General features: G+C 41.3%; 1 protein-coding gene across 2 annotated transcripts in view; it reads left to right on the top strand.

Moving 5' to 3' along the window:
- Positions 1 to 18,533, top strand: part of LOC121503574 (glutamate receptor ionotropic, NMDA 2B) — a 276,993-nt gene that overhangs the window by 189,181 nt on the left and 69,279 nt on the right. For both annotated transcript variants that reach the window (XM_041778041.1, XM_041778042.1), the window contains one exon: positions 8,827 to 9,019. In XM_041778041.1, coding sequence (XP_041633975.1) covers positions 8,827 to 9,019 — 193 coding nt within the window. The remainder of the gene's footprint in view (positions 1 to 8,826; positions 9,020 to 18,533) is intronic.

The following is an 18,533-nucleotide window of genomic DNA, read 5'->3' as shown; positions in this document are numbered from 1 at the left end:
GAGTCTGCCTTTGCATTTAGGGGTGTTTTTAAGTGTATTTGAACTGTGTGGTTGGCGTAATTTGAATGAGAAAATAATGGCTTTAGTGTAATTGGTTGTGTTTGTGCTTTAACGTGAGTGTCTGAGTGAACTGAGCTAACCTCTATGTGAATGTTTTTGTGTGCTCTAAATTGAGGTTCCACTCTATAAAGTTTGATATATCACCTTATCAGTTATGTAAATTACACGACGACTTCCCTCTTGATTTATGTTGCAACGGAGATAATCGTGACGAGCTCGCGTGCTGCCTGAATGATTACAAAACGGAGCTGATGGAGCGCCCGGGCTGATGGACGCACACAAAGCTCGTTGGGTTCGCATTGAATTATCATGTGATTAATGATGTGGGACACAGTGACGGATAGTCGGCTAAATGTCACCCAATCATTTAGCACCAGATGAATAGAAGGGCTCCCATTTTGAAGGATTAAACATAAACAACAAAGGATGGATATTATAAAATATGATGTTACATGGCGCACGCATAGAGATCTCAGAGTTGCATGTTAAATATAAAGTGGGTCTGCAGATGGTGGAGCTTCTGTTCCCAGCGCTGCTGTTTCTGCAGGATCTGTGCTCATCAACGCTGCTCTCTGCTGATAACGTGAGCACCAAGGAAGGGTTTTATTCAACAGATTCAGAAGCGACAGTGTGTAAAAAGTACATTTAGAATAGTCTGGCCTTCATTTTGAGGAGATAAAGCATCTGAAAAAACAATTTGTTAAATGGTTTTTACTTGTATTGTTGTTCATGCAACAAAAGCGTTCTCTAAAATGACAAAGCATGAACAAGTCTGTATTCAGTCGGAAATAAAAAGTCGTTTTGGCATGATGACAACATTTTCTCGGAGACAAACCGCACTGTGAACAGTCAGCTGAAAGTATTACTCTTAAATCAGAGATTATGTTTAATAAGGTCAAACTCAAGCACTCTTTGTACACCAGGAAATCCTTAAAGCAAATGGAGCCTAATCCCAGATCAAATTTTACTAAAGGACTTCAATTCTGGGTTGAATGTCTGTAATGTTATAGCAGATGTACACTATGTGGACAGAAGTATTTGACCATTGCACCAACAAGAACTGTAATGACATTGTATTCAAACTTTAATATGGAGTTGCCCCCTTTTTTGCAGCTATAACATCCTCCACTCTATTTGAAAGGCTTTCCACAAGACTTTAGAGTGTTTCTGACACTGATGTTGGACGAGAAGGCCTGGCTCGCAATCTCCACTCCACGTCTCCCAAAGGTGCTCAACGGGGCTGAGGTCAGGGCTCTCTATGGGTCGTTCAAAATCTTCCCCACTGAACTCATTAAACCACGTCTTTATGGCCCTTGCTTTGTGCAGTGGGGGCACAGTCATGTTGGAATAGAAAAGGGAATTCTCCAAACTGTTGCCACACAGTTGAAAGCATAGCATTGTCCAAAATGTCTTGTTATGCTGAAGCTTTAAGATCAGCCTTCACTGGAGTCAGGCTGGAGATAAGGGGCCCAAACCCTGACTCAACCATCTGACTGACAAACACAGAGGTGGGATTGGTCGCTCCACTGCTCCACAGTCCAGTGTCAGCGTGTTTTACACCACTCCATCTTACACTTGGTATTGGACTTGGTGACGTGAGGCTTGCATGCAGCTGCTCGGCCATGCAAACCCATCCATGAAGCTCTTGCTGCTCAGTTTTTGTGCTAACATTAATGCCAGTGGAAGCTCACAACTCCTCAGATGTAGAAACATCAGAGCATTGGTTTTGGTCCATGCACATTTAACTCTGTTCAAGTAAATCAGTTACTTTTTAAACTTAAGAATTTTGATCCTTTTTTTGAGTGGTTATAATATGCCGTAGTAATATGGTATCTGAAGGCCTGCTATGTTGGGATTTTGTCAATAAAAACTATTAAAATCTATGTCAATATTTCCAAGTGTGTCCTGGTGGGGCTCAGCTCTTCTTAGATTTAAGTAGGGGGCTAAGGGAAAAAAGGTTGGGAACAGTTGGTTTGGTACATTAAACTGTCATGTTCCCAAGTTTCCACAGCTGATGGTCATTTCACTAACATTCAGGCTCGCTCGTTGTGGCAAAAAATCCATCGCTTTTAAGAGATCCAGATCTTTTGGCTCAACTAAGTAGAGCTGTTTGAGACAAAATCAAGTCTCCCTTCGTCTGGATAGATTACACTAAGCTTAAAGGACTGAGTATTTGTGATATGGATCACCTTGATGCCAGGTAAATCAGTTCAACTGTGGTAAAAAAAAAAAAAAAAAAAAAAATTTTGGAATGTTAAGGGATCATACTCAATGAAGTTAGGAATTTTCTGATGATAAATGCAGGGTCAAGTCCATTTAGAGCTGTACAGTACTAACCATTCATTCCTAAAGGCTGGCCTCCTCTTCCTGACCCCCAGTGGACATTCAGGATCACATGATTCCAAACAACCTATACCTTAGCGCAGAGGTCATCAAGTACATTTGCACAAGGGCCAGATTTAGTCTTGACAGAGACTCTGTGAGGCGGACATTTTTTAGGCATTACCAGTGCGATCTATCCCTATTATTTATAAAGCAGCAAGCCATAAGGAGAATGGGCCCTCCCCAGTTGTGTGCACCAATATGAACTCATTTTTGACATCTTTTAACCCTTTTTTACTAATTCATTCGACCATTCCTACAACGTTTTTTGCCACTCTTAACCCATTTTTGATCATTTTTGCCACCAATTTTAGCTACTTTCCCCCGTTTCGTGACTCTTCAACCCCTTTTTATGGCAGTTTTTAACCCTGTGTGCCACTCCTTTTTGCCTCTTTAACCCAATTCCCTCCTTTCTTTAACCTCTTTCAAACCTTTTTTCCTGCATGTTTGATCCCTTTGTGCCACTCTTATATCCATTTTTGCTACTTTTTAACCTATTTCATGACTTTTTTGCGCCATTTTGATACTTCAACCCATTTTTTTACACTTTTTGCCCCTTTTTGCCTCGTCAATCCAAGTTCCGCCTTTGTTTCATCCCTTTTAAACCTTTTTTCCTGCATGTTTCATCTCCTTTTGCCTCTCTTATATACATTTTTGCTTCTTTTTAACCCATTTTCATGACTTTTTTGCACCATTTTTGACACTTTAACTCATTTTTGATTCTTTTTGCCTCTTTTTCCCTCTTTTACCACATTTTTTTCCCCACATTTTACTTCTATTCATCACTTTTCCTGCCAATATTTGTCCCTTTGTGCCATTCTCTAACCCCTCTTTACCACTTTACCTGGCCATTTTTGCAACATTTCTGCCAGTCCTAATGCATTTTAAAAAATTATGTTTACTAATAATGGCTGACAAGTGAATTTCTGTAAAAACAGATCAAACGTTAGGTAACTCTTTCAATATTTTTTGTTGATTAATTTAACAGCTGTGGACATTTAAAGCCAAAAGATACTCTTAAAACCACAACATCTTCCTTTCCTCCTGTTCTGAGTTGAATAACCTTCAGGGGGCAGACAGGAAGCTTAGGGGGCCCTGATATGGCCCTCGGGCTGCCAGTTGATGATCAGTACCTTAGGGAAACTGTAGTTTATTTCCATTGCTTAACTCATTCTCTTGTCTTTCCCTGACATTCCTGGGTCCAAGCCTTGACTTCTGACTCCACATGGAGCCTGCAGTGACATTTAACTCTCTGAATTCAGGACTAATACGGGGTGAAAGCGCTCTGACTGATGGTGTGTGCGCTTGTGTTTGAATCCAGCAGTTCAGGGTTCAGCGGAGGGTGCTTGTTAGCCGTGGGGTGAATTTGCTTACCAGGCACACTTAATAATTTGCACCATGTGTGATGAAGAGCCTCCAATTCTCGGGGGTAATCCCACTGATGCTCTCCTTAAGTGGCGCTCTGGGGAACCATCTCTCCTCCTACTCTCGCTTCCTTTCCTTTCTTTCTTATTTCATGCCGTTGTTCCCTCTGATATTTCAGCCCCAAACTCTCTCCTCCCTCTTTCTTCTTTATCTCCCATCCCTGCTGCTGTCAGACTTCTTCTCCCTGCTTGTGTTGTCCCTCTTCTTCCTCTCCCTCTCTCTAATAGCTCTCCTGTCTGTATTTTCCCCGATCAGAGCCTCAAACCTCTGCTGTACAGACTGTGCTAACGTAACCAGCCTGTCTGACATCACTGACGATAATAAGCTGTTTCCAAAAATACCCTGTGATACCGTACTTTCTCCAATCAATTCTCCAGCTTGTGGATACTCTGCAGTCGTCAGGATTTTCTTTCCTGCGTCTGTATGTGACAGGAAGACAGCCTTTTAGAGTTTACAGGCCAGAAAAAGGCTCCAGAGCTGCCACAGTGCTGCTCAGCTATAACATTTCCAGCTGACATGTCTGTGTTGTGACATTTGAACATGTCCTGAGAGATGTAGGAACATACACGCCGCAGTTCCCAGGATGTAGAGGAGAATATACCTCATGGTGCATGAGCACACACATAGATCATCTCAGGAGAGAGTCTTCACCATAAAATAATAAAAAGTAAAGTGTGCAGAGAGGGAGCAGTGAGTGAGAGTGAGAATGTGTCAACAGTGTGTGACATTAGATGTGGTCCTGCAGGGCTGGAGCTGTCAGCGCTGAGCTCTCATGAGGGAAGCAGGTTGCCGGGCCGCCTGTCTATTTCTGCACGCTGACATGGTAGTGGACGGGCTGACATGTGGTCATACTCTGTCAGATCGACACGGACCGGCTGATGGACACACAGAGGGACAGAGAGGGAGGCAGAAAGACAGATAAATGGACCTGAAGGCAGCGAGAGCGCCACTGAGAGCTCTGCGATGAAACATAAAGGTTTTCAGAATTATCAGAACCTCAATAATTTAGGATACCAAATATTTCAAATCAATATAATCTGTTCTTTTAATGATTGAAAGGATCAGAAAGCTCAGAAAGCTGCATCTACCTCAAGAGATAGGTGCATAGAGATGGAATCAATCCTAAAGGCAAACAGAAAAAGATGCATAAAACTTTAGCGATGTCTAAATTGCACATAGATCTGCACAGCAATGAAGAAAAATTCAACAGAAGCTTTTGTATACCATCAAAATTGTGCAAATACATAAGCACCATTTTGCTAATGAGTATCTTTTGCAAAGTTTCTAAACTGCATTACAAAACCGCAAAACTCTCAATCGTACAAATATGCTAAAAAAGTTCATGGCTTAAAAATTTACAAATAACCTTCTGCATTCAACATATTCACACCAGAAATTTCCTGCGCACCATCTGAGTTGTAAAAGTGCATGCAACATTATTTGAAACAAAAAATCTACGAGCAAGCTCTTGCAAGCTGTTTTTTTTGTTTTATTTTTGTTTTGTATAAATAGCTGGTAATGTACATTGCTGAAAATTGTGGGTACTGACTTAATCGCTCAAATACATTGACTAATTTCCTTACCAAACTAGAAAAGCACTCAGAGAGCGCAGACCTCCGCCATCAGCCCTATCTCCCAATAGTGAAGAATCCTTTAAAAACATTCCTGGATCCAGACGGTGATCTGGATCACTCCCAAAATCTAATTTGCTGATTACCCCTCCCCGGTGGGGTGGAGACACAGGGAGGCAAAGCATTGGCTTCACTACATGTGGACTGTCATGGCAGAGGGTGAATATTCCTCTATTCCTCCCAGCATTGTGAGTGTTCTCTCTGTTACGCTCCGACTCGTCTGCTCGACCGGGCGTGCGTCTTTCAAACTCTATAAATTCCAAAACTTTGAATCAGTTACTCATGTCCGCCATCTCCTGGTGTAAAGTGGTAACAGCGCAGACCTCTGCCATTAGCCCTATCTCCCAACAGTACAGAATCCTTTAAAAAATTCTTGGATCCAGACGGTGATCCGGATCACTCACAAAATCTAATCAGTTCTTCCTTATGGCATTTCTGACATTTCCTGAGAATTTCATGAAAATCCATCCATGACTTTTTGAGTTATGTTGCTAACAAATGAACAAACAAACAAATAAACACACTCGATCACATAACCTCCTTGGCGGAGGCAAAAATGCAAACAATTTCCTACTCCTGGATTATATGGCAACAATAAATAAGCAACATTTTGGTACCAAAGTATTTGCTGGCATTGTCTTGGTCACTCTTTTAGTTTTACAAATAAAGTGGGACTATTTGGGTTATGAAATAATTGATGCTCCTGCAAACACTCTAAATTACATGATTACAATGGAAGCTTTTCATCAACAATCAATGATTGCATTTTATTCAACTTAACATAATTACACAAATGCTTTGGCATTGTATCAGTGTAACAATGTCATAATTTCCCATATATACAGTGCCTATTTAAAATATTCACCACCTTGGATGTTTCACTCCTTCATTGATTTTATAAAATAACTGTAATCAAAATGTTTGGCTCTGGGGCGCGGGTGGCCGAGTGTTTGGGGCGTGCGCCCCGTGTGCGCGGGCGGCCCAGGTTCGGGTCCGGCCTGGGGCCCTTTGCCGTGTGTCTCTCCCCCGCTCTCGTCCCTGTTTCCGACTCTATCCGCTGTCCTCCTCTATCGAGGTGAAGGCACAGTGATGCCCAAAATGAACCTTAAAAAAAAAAAAAAATGTTTGGCTCTTTTGACAAAAAAATGAAAATAAAAAAACTCTGTAATGTCAGAGTGAAAACAGATTTCTACAAAGTAATGTCAATTGAATAAAAATGTGTATTGTAAAATAAGTGACTGCATAAATATTCACTCTTCAAGTCAGTATTTAGTAGAGTCACCTTTGGCTGCAATCACAGCTCTGACTCTGGACGCGGCAGTTTTACTCCATTCTTCTTTGTGAACATCCCTTTTCAATTCCATTTCATTCACCCTGTTGTCTCTAAACCATTTCTGCGTAGCTTTTGCTCTCTGGTCCTGAAAAATGAAGCCAATGTGGAAGTGCAAAAAAATTGCAATACAGCAAGTGCCCACTTGAGGCTGGCTGCAGGAACACCGGAAGCCCCGTACCCAGCACATGTTAAAAGGCCGTCTTTTTTGACTGGAAATAAACTGCTTTACAACCTGGGTCAAAAAAACAACCATGTCTCATTAGCTGATGTCTTCATGTGCTCTTACTGTACTGTCATTTTGATTATCTTTAAACTTCACTGCGCACCAATTGGCACGTCTCATTTGACTGACAGATAGCTGGACAGGCAGATGCTTCTATTTGTCAACCAAAAGGCTAGCATTAGTGCTAGCTTAGCTGACAGGAAGTTGAGCTCAGTGGGCGTGCTCTTGTCCATCGTTAGGTTGAGCCAAAATTCGGTTAAGACAACAATTTCAATATGGAGGCTGCCACGGATTTGCTTCAAAAGCTGTCGTAATCAAACGGCTAACGTCACACAGGCTTTGTTAGTTCTGTGAGCTTTCACTGTTTGCTTTGAGTCATTGTCTTGCTGGAAAATAAATCAGCCTGAATCAGATTGTCCTCCAGGATTTTCCCATATTGTCCATATTCATTTTACCCTCTACCTTTACAAGCCTTCCAGGGCCGACTGCTGAGAAGCATCCCCACAGCATGATGCTGCCACTACCGTGCTCCACAGTAGGGTTGGTGTGTTTGTGGTGATGCACGTTGTTTGGCGCCTTGTCTGATGGCCTTAAAGCTCCACTTCGGTGTCTTCAGACCAAAGATCTTTCTTCTACTTGTCGATGGAGTCTCTCACGTGCCTTTTGGTGAACTCTAGTCCAGATTTAGTCTGAGTTTTCTTCAACAGTGGCTTTCTCTTATAAAGCTTTGACTGGTGAAGAACTCGTTCAACCGAGGGTGTTCTTTTGGCTTCATGGTGCAATGGTAGCCAGGAATACTGATTAACTAGTGACTGGATATTACAGACACAGGTGTCTTTATACTAAAATCACTTTAGACACATTCACTACACTCAGGTGATCTCCTGATTGACCACGATTTATTTATAAAATCAACAAAAGGGTAAAATATCCAAGGGGGCTGGATACCTTTGTAGTTGCTCTAGGTTGACAACATATTGTTGCCAAAATAGGAAAGGAAAACATGGCCAGCCTTGACCCTAACTCTTGAACCATTGCTGCCCTAAATCTCCCATCCTCATCTCCCAATTTTTCAGTCTCTCTTTAACTCTGCTGGCATCAACACCCCATCAATCTCCTGATAATTTCATGTCCATGAATAATTTTCTCTTTTTCTTTCCTCTGTCAGGACGAATGAAGAGAAAGGGAATGTTTTGACAGAAGGGTTAGAGTCAAAGTCAGGTCTGATGTGGTGGTCTTAGGCTCTACTTGCAGAGCTAAAGAAGCAGCCCTGAGGGAAAAGGATGAAAAGGAAGATATATTTGGTTGTTTATGGTAATTATCAAACTCAGTGTTCAGAGACAGGCCTGGCAGCTGACTCATTCTTTCTTTGACACGACGCTCAGCATTGTGGTGTCCTCTGACAGACGGACAGACAAACAGACCTGCAGACGGTCTAACAAACAGATACAGATAGACAGTTCTGTAGACAGACAGATGGACAGACACAGTGAGGTGATAGACTCTTAGTCAGGCAGGATGGAGATCTGTTCATCTGCTCTGAGTCATCACATCGTGTCTGTGTGAGAATTCTGTCTCTTGGAGCGCGTTCAAAACATATACACTCTGCGTTATCCCTGTGTCTCCACGCTTTAGTCTCCTCCATCTGTCTGTCTCTCTTTGTCTCTCTCTAGCTTCACTTTTCCAAACAGAACAGTTTTTCTGCTCTATTTTTACATTTCTATTCTGCCTCCGTCTAATCCTCCATCTTTTCTTTCTATTCGTCTGCCCAGGTCTTCTCTCTGTCTCCTACGACGAGTGGGACTACGGCCTGGACGCGCGTGTCCGTGACGGTGTGGCGATCATCACCATGGCAACCTCCACTATGATGATGGACCGCGGACCTCACACGCTGCTGAAGTCAGAGTGTCACGGAGCTCCGGACAAGAAAACTCCCATCTCAGGCAACCCCAATGAAGTGCTCAGGTGAGTGAGGATGTACTGTAACACTTGAAGTACATCCATAATACCAGAGAACATCCATGTTTATCCATACTTCCTTATTTAAAGCATGGAAAAGATGGGTTATTGTTTGCATGTCAGAGGCTTTTTATTTAGATCTGACACTGTGAGGTTTCAGGCCGATTTGACTGGATCTTTTGCTTTGCATGCCAGGTTTGATGCCCATGTAGTTTGTCATATAGAGCACTGGGGGATATGATCTCTGATCGGCTGCTTCCAACCAGATATGAATTTCTGTATTGTTTGCACACACAGTCAGAGAGAGCAGAGCCACTAGACCAGGTTTTTAAAGTGTGGCGGCCTCCCCTGGGGGATGTGAGAGGACCTCAGGGGAAGAAAAACATAAATGGAAGAAAAAGGGATCTACTGAGCAATTGTCAGCAATGGGTAGCACCAGATAGAGAGATTTTTTGTTTTTGCAGGGGGGGTTACTGGAGTTAGCAGAAAGAAAGAGGAGGTACGTCTAGGACTATTTAAAGTTTTAATGGATGACTCTTAATGATGCTGACTGCTGTGTGTAATTTACAAAGTGAGGACAGGAAAATCCCACAACATAGCTGAAACTCCTCCCTGCTGCTTGACCCATGTGTCCAGTAATGATGGGAGAAGCTTCATGTGATCCTATTGCCTGATAAAACCATCGAGCTCAGCATAGCTGATGTGAAGCAACAGGTACAGGTTCTTTGCAGGTGGAGAACACCCCTTAGGGGTCAGGAAGAGACTTGTTTTGAGCTGTTTACAGCTATTCCAAGGGTTCAAAGTGTGAAAAATATTAACATTCTTAAACTACTTTTATGTCCAAAAAGTAACGGCAGCAGACAGGAACTCATCCGGCTCTTCATTTGGTCCCAGTTTGGCTTTTTAAAACTGGACCAAATAACAACAAAGGATGGAGGAAAGGAAACTTGCACTCAAACAGGAGCTAGCTACAGTGACTAACACATAAGAGCTTTTTCATAGCACAGGCTCGTTCATGGACGACGCACTTTTACTTAGTTGCTCACCTCACAAGGTTTATCTTGTTGATAATATATATCACCATTTCAATTTGAGCATGTCTGTGACAAATGAGGATTTTTTTAGATTATGTGAAACTGTGGTAAAAATCACTTTTTGTAAAGTGTAGCAGTTGTTTCAATGTACATAGAAATTTTCTGATGAGGTCCATTTAGAGCTAAGTACTTTCATCTACTCCATTCCCTTCATTCCTAAAGGCTGTCCCCACTTCCAGAGAAGGGTTTACCTGCAGTTTCAGAGCGGCAGATTCAGGACTGTAGATCTAGGACCCTGCTTGCACACATGCGTTGTTTATGGGCCTTCCTTTAAACACAGATTGCTAGCTATTGCTATTGCTTCTACCTACGACAGCGATGGACGATAATCAGAGCGTAGTATTTAGCGAGTTGAGGTTCTTGGATAAAAAAAGAAAATTAGTAAAATGAAAACTTTTTAAACTAAAAGAAGTAAAATTAAATAAGGCAATTTGAGAATCTGTACCCAAAGAGATTCTTATTTAGCCTGTACTCAGCAAGCAGTCTTAACGTTGTTGTAAAAAAAATTTGGCTTACACAACTAAACATGCATAAAACAGTGATATAAAATTAAAGGGAAACACTAATCACATTAAAAAGCAATTTAACTGAACTGTGGATTTCTGAAACTGTGCCTACACAAGAGAAAAAAACACGTCCTAGCTCTACGGTTCTAAATTTGCGGTCCATAACCTGCTGCAACTCATTTAATTGCAATGGTCCTCCATTGCTTTTGGTGGCGCCATTGCGAAAAATGCAGGTCCTTGAGCTACAGTCCTGAATCTGCGGTCTTGAAACTGCTGCCTGCATGCCTGCATATACGTACTATTGCACTTCCTGACCCTAAATGGACATTCTTGGTCACGCAATTGCTAAAAAGCTATTCACTTACAGTGGTGTTGTAGTTTTAATCCCCCCACATAGAGCAGGAGCCCCTCTAACATCCTGAGTCCCCAATGAGGACCTCCGCGGTGAGCTCACTACGTGATATGATTCATTGTTCTGATTGGCTGGTAATGATGGAGACGGACAGAACATTTGTCCAGTCATCTTTTTTGCAAAGGTTCTGCCCTTCCCAGACACTTTCAATGAGCGTTTGCCTCGATGACAGGAAGATATCCCATGCAATGTGTCAGGTTAACTGAAATACACATAGATGTGACTTCATCTGTCTCTGAGGGTTTTCAAAGGAAACTTTATTGACAAATGTCAGTGATCCATCTTGATTTATCCGGTACAGCGTTCGCTTTAAGCTCAGAGTGTATGAGCTTGTAAATTGTGGGCTGATTGTGCATCATAAAGAGTTTTTATTGTACAATAAAAGGTGATATTTCACTACATTTACACGTTTATGCAGTGTACGGCCGACCTTATGAATGCAATGTAAGGTATTCCATCATATTTTTCTTAAATCTAGCCTTTTAAAGAAGTAATTGAATAATCCTGCATGGCAGCATCAGTTATAGTGACAAACCGTGAGTGCTCTGCAGGAATAATGCTCTTTACCTGCATTGTTTGCAGTTAAACAAGCTCCTTTTTGCCCCTAAGCTATCGTGGACAAATCTCTTGAATCCCAGCTCTGTGGTGTTGAGTGTGTGCTAAAGAGGCAGCGTGTCTCAGCAGTGATTTAATCTACTCACAGTCATTTATTTACAGTTGCTCTCGCTGTATGACTTTAAATTAATGCGTCAATGATTTATGGAGGCTAAACTGCTTCACACAGCAGCTCTGAAAGGTGCACAGGTTCAGGTGGTGCAGCATCAACACGACCCACCCGGCATGTATCAGCACAAACACAGCTGCTGCAGATGTTTACTCACTAATTCACACGTGCACCTTCATCCCCTGCTCGCTGTGATCATCTTCCCCCCATGTAATAATACCCCGCACTCACAAACACCCACTTCACACGCCCCCTTCCTCTGGAAACTCCGCCCCCTCAGCTGTCCGTCTCAGCGGCAGGCCTTTTTGAACCAGTTGCAAAGCTCTGTGTTTCGGTTTGCTCTGCGCGCTGCTTAATTGGTCCCAATGGCGTTTGAGTCGACGAACAGCGGCCCCCGTCACGCTGTGCTCCAACGCTCAGCACAACGTTACATTCAGGGGCAGTCTCAGCCCTCTGACTCTCCTCTGTGTGTTTTTATTGTGCTGGAACAGAGACACACTGCCACTGAAGGCCCGTGTCTGTTGGAGTGTGGGTATCCTAAAGGATGCATGTGTCTGCGAGCCTCAGAGGAGATTGATTGTTGTTCTTTTAGGACACCAGTCTGGCTGCTGCTGTAGAAAACTCTTGGTTCTTTTTGTGTTTTCTGCAGCAGAACAGTCACACAGACGGGATAAAGTCACCTTACAGGGAATCATCAGAATCAGGGTAGAGATTTCAACAAACATAAAACTTGTTTGGGTGTTTTTCTACAACAAAAGGGCAACTAAAAGTAAAGTAAGAGACAGACAGAAGGTAAATTCAGCACTCCCACTAACCTGCATTTTACACATACAACACAGGTGCACCGTGATCTGCCCTCAAATTGTACTGCAGAGCAAATTGCTTCCTTTCTAGTCAATCAGAGCAATTCCACTACCAGCTGTCCCTGAAGCGCCACTCCGCTGTGTTTCACTGTCAAACTGCATCAATCCCCGTCAATCAGAAAGCTCCAAACAGGAAGTCAAAAGCATTGAGTTTCCAGAACTTCAAAATACAACACAATGCGTGGACTCCCGATCGTAAATCATCACTATATCAACATTACGTCTCATCCTGCAGCAAGAGCAAAGAGTCACCAGGAGGTCAGTGGGTCACAGAGCCACAACGTCGCTATTGACAAGGAAAAGTTAACTTTTGAGGATATTTAGCCAAAGGATTTTACATAAAACCACAGATCCTTTAAGCAAACATTAACCTTTGAACTTCCTAATGTACTCACTCAATGGCGGATTCAATAGTATCATGGACTCATGCTAGAATGGATGATAAATTAACCCCCAAAAGGTAGCAGAACACTTCCAGTGGACGTCATCACCTGCCTTTGGTTGGAGCAAAACCGTGGTGCTGCAGAGTGCCGTGCAGCCTTTGTATGTGGAAATTGTGGGTATGTTTAATAACCAATTTTGAGCTGCGGTTCTGAACTGGTGGGTCAGGACCCAAAACTGGGTTGTACAGCCTTTTTCAGTGGGTCGTGCTTGGGAATAAGAAAAGTAGAAATATTAGGCTTTTTTTTAATTAAGTCATCACCCAAAAATTAAAAGTCAATTAAAAGTTTATCCCTCAGACAGACCCAGGTTATGAAAAGTTAGCCCTCTGAGCCAGAGGCTTTTTTTAACCATTGTGTCTCGGCTGGACTTATTGTCTTAAAAAGCTTGTGAAACATCAACCCTGTGCACAGCCAAGCTCTAAACATCATTTTAAAGGTAACCTAGTCTTTAAGAACATGTGTGCTGCAGTAATGTCACTGGAATTTTACAAAAGCCATGAGACTATTAAGACAAAAAAGAAAACAAGATGGAAATTTAAACTCAAAGATTTTCATGTGACAAAGTAAACAAAAACAACTTTTTTTTTCACACAAGCTTGTTCTCCCATCTCTTGGGCACCAAATGGGAAATAATAATCATTCTGTGACAAAAAAGTCTTCAAACTATTGAAATATTTACAAAACAAGACATTTTTCAAAGCAGTTCCTGTCTGCAGTGACACAGAGGGACACGTCCCAGACTGTCTCCCTTTTCTCCACTCAGGCCCTCTCTTTCAGCTCCCAAATGTGTTCACATGCACTGTTCGGTGTGACGATGGGACAGCCTGTTATTGGTTGTCACAGCCCATGTGACATCTAGTTTGGGAACATGGTCACTAATGCCAAGCTAGCAGAATACTAATAAAAAAAAAGATTGAAAATTGATAAAAAAAATTGAGTTACTTGTGCGAATATGATTTTTAAAGACCCTGGAAAGTCACCCAAGTACCAGGCTTACTAGAAAAGCTACTGTAAGGGCTTCAAAGGCGTAGATAGCATCATTAGAACAATGGAACAAATAGTAAGTGCCTTAGATTTATGGTTCAAAAGTTTTAAACTTTAAACTTTCTTTTTTCCCCCCAGGAAGCCCTCTGTTTTGCTGTTGTAATGACACGATCCACGCCTTCATAGCATCACTGTGATAAGTGCAGTTTAGCCCCAATTTTAACAAGAAACTGGTGATAGTTATATGTACACTGTGCTGGGTTTATCTAACTTAATGGGATATTTAGGGATTTTTGAAGATGGGTCATATGAAGTTAGTGCCTGACGCTGAGTGGTTTTTGGGAGAAATTAAGTGCTTTGTATGTTTTCGACACAGGGTGCAGGCGAGCCAACATATTTTCTTGGCCCATTTTTACGTAAACTCGTTAAACTATGTGGACAAAACATTCCCATCTATAGACACTATGCCACGGATCTCTCTGAGCTCTTTATAACCACAGAATCAACTTTCACAGAAATCACTAGAGGCTAATGCCACTACTATAGCCAAGCACCTCATACAACCCAACTTCAAAAATCCTGAAATATCCCTTTAAAACTCCAAACTCCTATAACTTGTGACCAAAGCACTGGGTGACGATATACAGCACAAGAATGTGGACGCTAGTATTTATTCAGCATTAGCATCAAATGATTGTCATGTCCCTCTTGCCATCCAGGCAAGAAACAAGAGCTTTAAGCTTACACATGACTGGTATTTTCTACTCTTTTTAACCAGCTTTCATGGCCAGCTATGCATAAATAAATATAATACAATTTGACTTTGATAGCTGCTTCCTACTTGCACTTACACTTAACATTAGATATTAAACGATAAGCAAACAAAGATCTACAGGTGTAGATAAGGCATCAATGCAGCAATTCTGAGACACACCTGCAAAGTTGGTTGCAAAACCCACATCGGGGAACTGTCCAGTGCACGGCCAATCATACTGAATAATATCCCTGACAGATGCAGGACCTGGATCAGATTTGGGTCCTAAACTGGATGGAACAGACTGTGTGACGTCAGATGCAAAAGGTCTATAATCAAGCAATTTCATCTGACCTCTTTGCTCTGCACCTGGCTTTGTGCCGGAAATAGCAGAATATAGTCAGACGTGTCCCGTTACACTGTGCACCCTGTACTTTAGACGTCAAAATAAAGCCCAGTGACTGCAAACACAGTGATGCAATTTGTTCATAGTTATGTTTGCATGAAACATTTTTTTTTGCTTAACTTTAATATGAGGTTATGCAACAGTAAAAATGTATTAACGTCCTTTTCATGTAAGAGAGGGGGGTCTAGGACCCTCAGCAGATGGAAAAGAACCACAGTGAATCGTCTTTTAGTGACTCAGACTGGTGTTCAGACAGACACTCTGTTCCTGCTTTTAGAGTTTCCACGGTCAGACAAAGGTTAAGTGCTGTCTAAAAGCAGACAAGGGCTGTGCTAATTTTTTAGCCTGTTTAATTTTAGATAACTAAGTTCTATTAGTGGGTGGAATTTGTGTATTAGTACATGGTTTTATACACTTCAAATTTGTACATGTGAAAGATCAACCAGGGAAAAATTAGTCTGCTCTTTGACTCTGAAATGGGAACTAATGAGTGATACTGACCATTTATAATCTGACAGCTCTGCATGTTTAAGAAGTGTCTTAATAAGGACCAAAGTCTAAAGGACAAAAGGTAAAACTTTAGAAAGCAGTGCATTGCTTTAACGCCAAACTCTTGCTCCTATCAAATCAAACCGACTTGTTAAATCTATCCTGAACAGATTTTCCTGTCGACATTCACCCACATCCAAACAGGATCCTCCTGCTGAAACACATGCTCACCTCTCTGGCTCAAACGGATGACGAGGGATGTGGATAATTTTTGTGCTCCTGCTCTGAGCTGAACTGCTTCCTGCACCGAGGCGGAGAAGCTTTGTTGTCCGTTCCAGTAAACTCTTTAGATGTCGTTTCAGCCCCCTGCCTGTCTGCTTGTTAGTTCACTCCCTGTTTGAAGCTCTGCATTTGTTTTACCGCAGCCTACCGCTTCGAGATAACAGGCGACTTTCCTTCAGCTGCTGTTACCCGACGACAGAATTCAGCTGTTAGAACGTGTGAGCCCCGCTGGGGTCTGTGTGGAGGAGTTTACTGCAGCTTTATAGTACAAAACATCACCAAAATATTTGTGCAATGAACACAATGTACAGGAGTTTACTGCAACTTTATGGTACTGAAACATTGCCAAAATATCTGTTCAATGAAGACAATGTAAAGGAGTTCACTGCAACTTTATGGTGCCAACACATCACCAAAATATCTGTGCAATTAAGACAATGCACAGGACTTTACTGCACCTTTATGGTACTGAAATATCACCACAATATCGGTGCAATTAAGACAATGTACACAATGTACAGGTCTTGAATGCAACTTTATAGTGCCAACACATCACCAAAAGATCTGTGCAATGAAGACAATGTACAGGATTTAACAGAAGCTTTATGGTGCAAAACATCGCCAAAATACCTGTGCAATGAAGACAATGTACAAGAGTTTACTGTAACTTTATGGTACAGAACATCACCAAAATATCTGTGCAATGACAACAAAGTACAGAAGTCTACTGCATCTTTATGGTACTAAAACCGTGCAAAAAATCTGTTCTATTTAGACAATGTACAGGACTATACTGCAATTTTATGGTCCAGAACCATCCGCCCAATATCTGTGCAATAAAGTCAAGGTACAGGAGTTTACTGCAACTTTATGGTACTGAAACTGTGCAAGAATATCTGTTCTGTTTAGGCAATGTACAGGAGTCTACTGCAACTTTAAGGTGCCAGAACATCACCAAAATATTTGTTTAATGAATACATTATACAGGTGTTTACTGCAATTTTATGGTACAAAACATCGCCAAAATATCGGTGCAATGAAGATAATGTACAGGAGTTTACTGCACCTCTACCAAGCAGAAACATTGCCAAAAAATCAATGTCAAATCAAGATCAACAATGTATGGAAGTTTTCCTGCAACCTTATGGTGCCAAAAACATTGCCACAACATATTTCTGCCATACACTACAGAAGTATGTAGGAGTTTATATTTAAATTATAGTATCGAAATGTTACCGACATTTTTTTGCTGTTCAGACAGTTTGTAGGAGATTGCTTGTAGTTTCTCCAATCCAAAAAGCTGCCAACCATTCCCTTTTTTCTTTGCAATTGAGACAATGCACTGTATTTATTTCTAATCTCTTGTGCTGTTTTTCAAAGTCATAGGCAGTTTAGACATAGTGTCAACATTTTCCTGCAACTTTTTTGGAATGAAATGTTGCAGACATATTTGTGCAATTCAGAGAATTTTGTGTGCATCTTTCGGTACAACAATTTTGCAAAGTATTTGCATGAAGACTGTGTTTTCCTGCAGCTTTTGAAATACTATAATAAAGGAAACATATGTTTACAATGTAAAAAGCCTGTAAGTTTGCCTGCAACTTCTTTGTTCCAAAGATTTGCCAAATCTTGCAGTCCTTTTCTGTTATGTTACATTGCATTATGCAGTGCAGGAAGTGTGCAGGATTTTTCTGGCGATGTTGTTGGTGCAAACCTCCTGCTACTTTTTCTTACCAAAACACTGTCAACACACTTTGCCAGTAAAGACTGTGCATGTGAGTTTGTCTGCAGTTTTTGGGAAATGCAATATTGCCAAAGTTTTTGTGCAATTTAGACATTATGTCGGAATTTGCCTGCAGTTTTTGGGACTGAAATATTGCCAACACATAAATAGAATTTAGACAGATTGATTTTGCTTACTGTTTTATTTGACCCATTGTGTTGCCAAACTACTTATTTTTGGCCAATGAACGTTGTTGACATTGTTGTGCAATTAAGGTAGTGTGCAGGAGTTGCATATATTTTTTATTCAGAAATGCTGGCATCATATTCGTGCAATTTAGGTAGTTTAAAGGCGTCCTTCTGCCATTGCTGATGTATTGGTGCAGTTCAGACATTGCATAGTAGTTTGACAACTGTTTGTTTTTGCTTCTGGAATATTATGAACATGTTTGATTTAAAGAGGATGTAGGAGTTTGTGTTAGTGTAACATTGCTTTGGTATTATGCAGAAGTTTGCCATTCTCTGTGAGTTGATTATAGCTAACTAATTATTGCTACTCAGACACTGCTTTGGAGTTTGATTACAATCACTTTTAGCAGCTAGATGCAATTAATATAAGGCTTTTTGTACTTTTTGATACTATTGATCAAAAAAATAACAGGTTTTATTGTAAAAAAATGTGGTATTGAAAAGGTTTTGAACATTTTGACAGCCTCAGAGCTGCTCTGCTTTGGTTTTGTTCTTCTGAACTCCTGTGTGGTCTCTTCTGTCCTGAGCCTCTCTTTTTTATTTTCTCATGTTTTCCTCTCATGCCCTGAAGTCTTCTTCTTTGTTCTGTTTT

This window comes from Cheilinus undulatus, linkage group 21, assembly GCF_018320785.1.
Source record: "Cheilinus undulatus linkage group 21, ASM1832078v1, whole genome shotgun sequence".
Taxonomy (NCBI): domain Eukaryota; kingdom Metazoa; phylum Chordata; class Actinopteri; order Labriformes; family Labridae; genus Cheilinus; species Cheilinus undulatus.
Note: the sequence above shows the minus strand (reverse complement) of the source record. Positions and strands in the feature narration are given on the sequence as shown.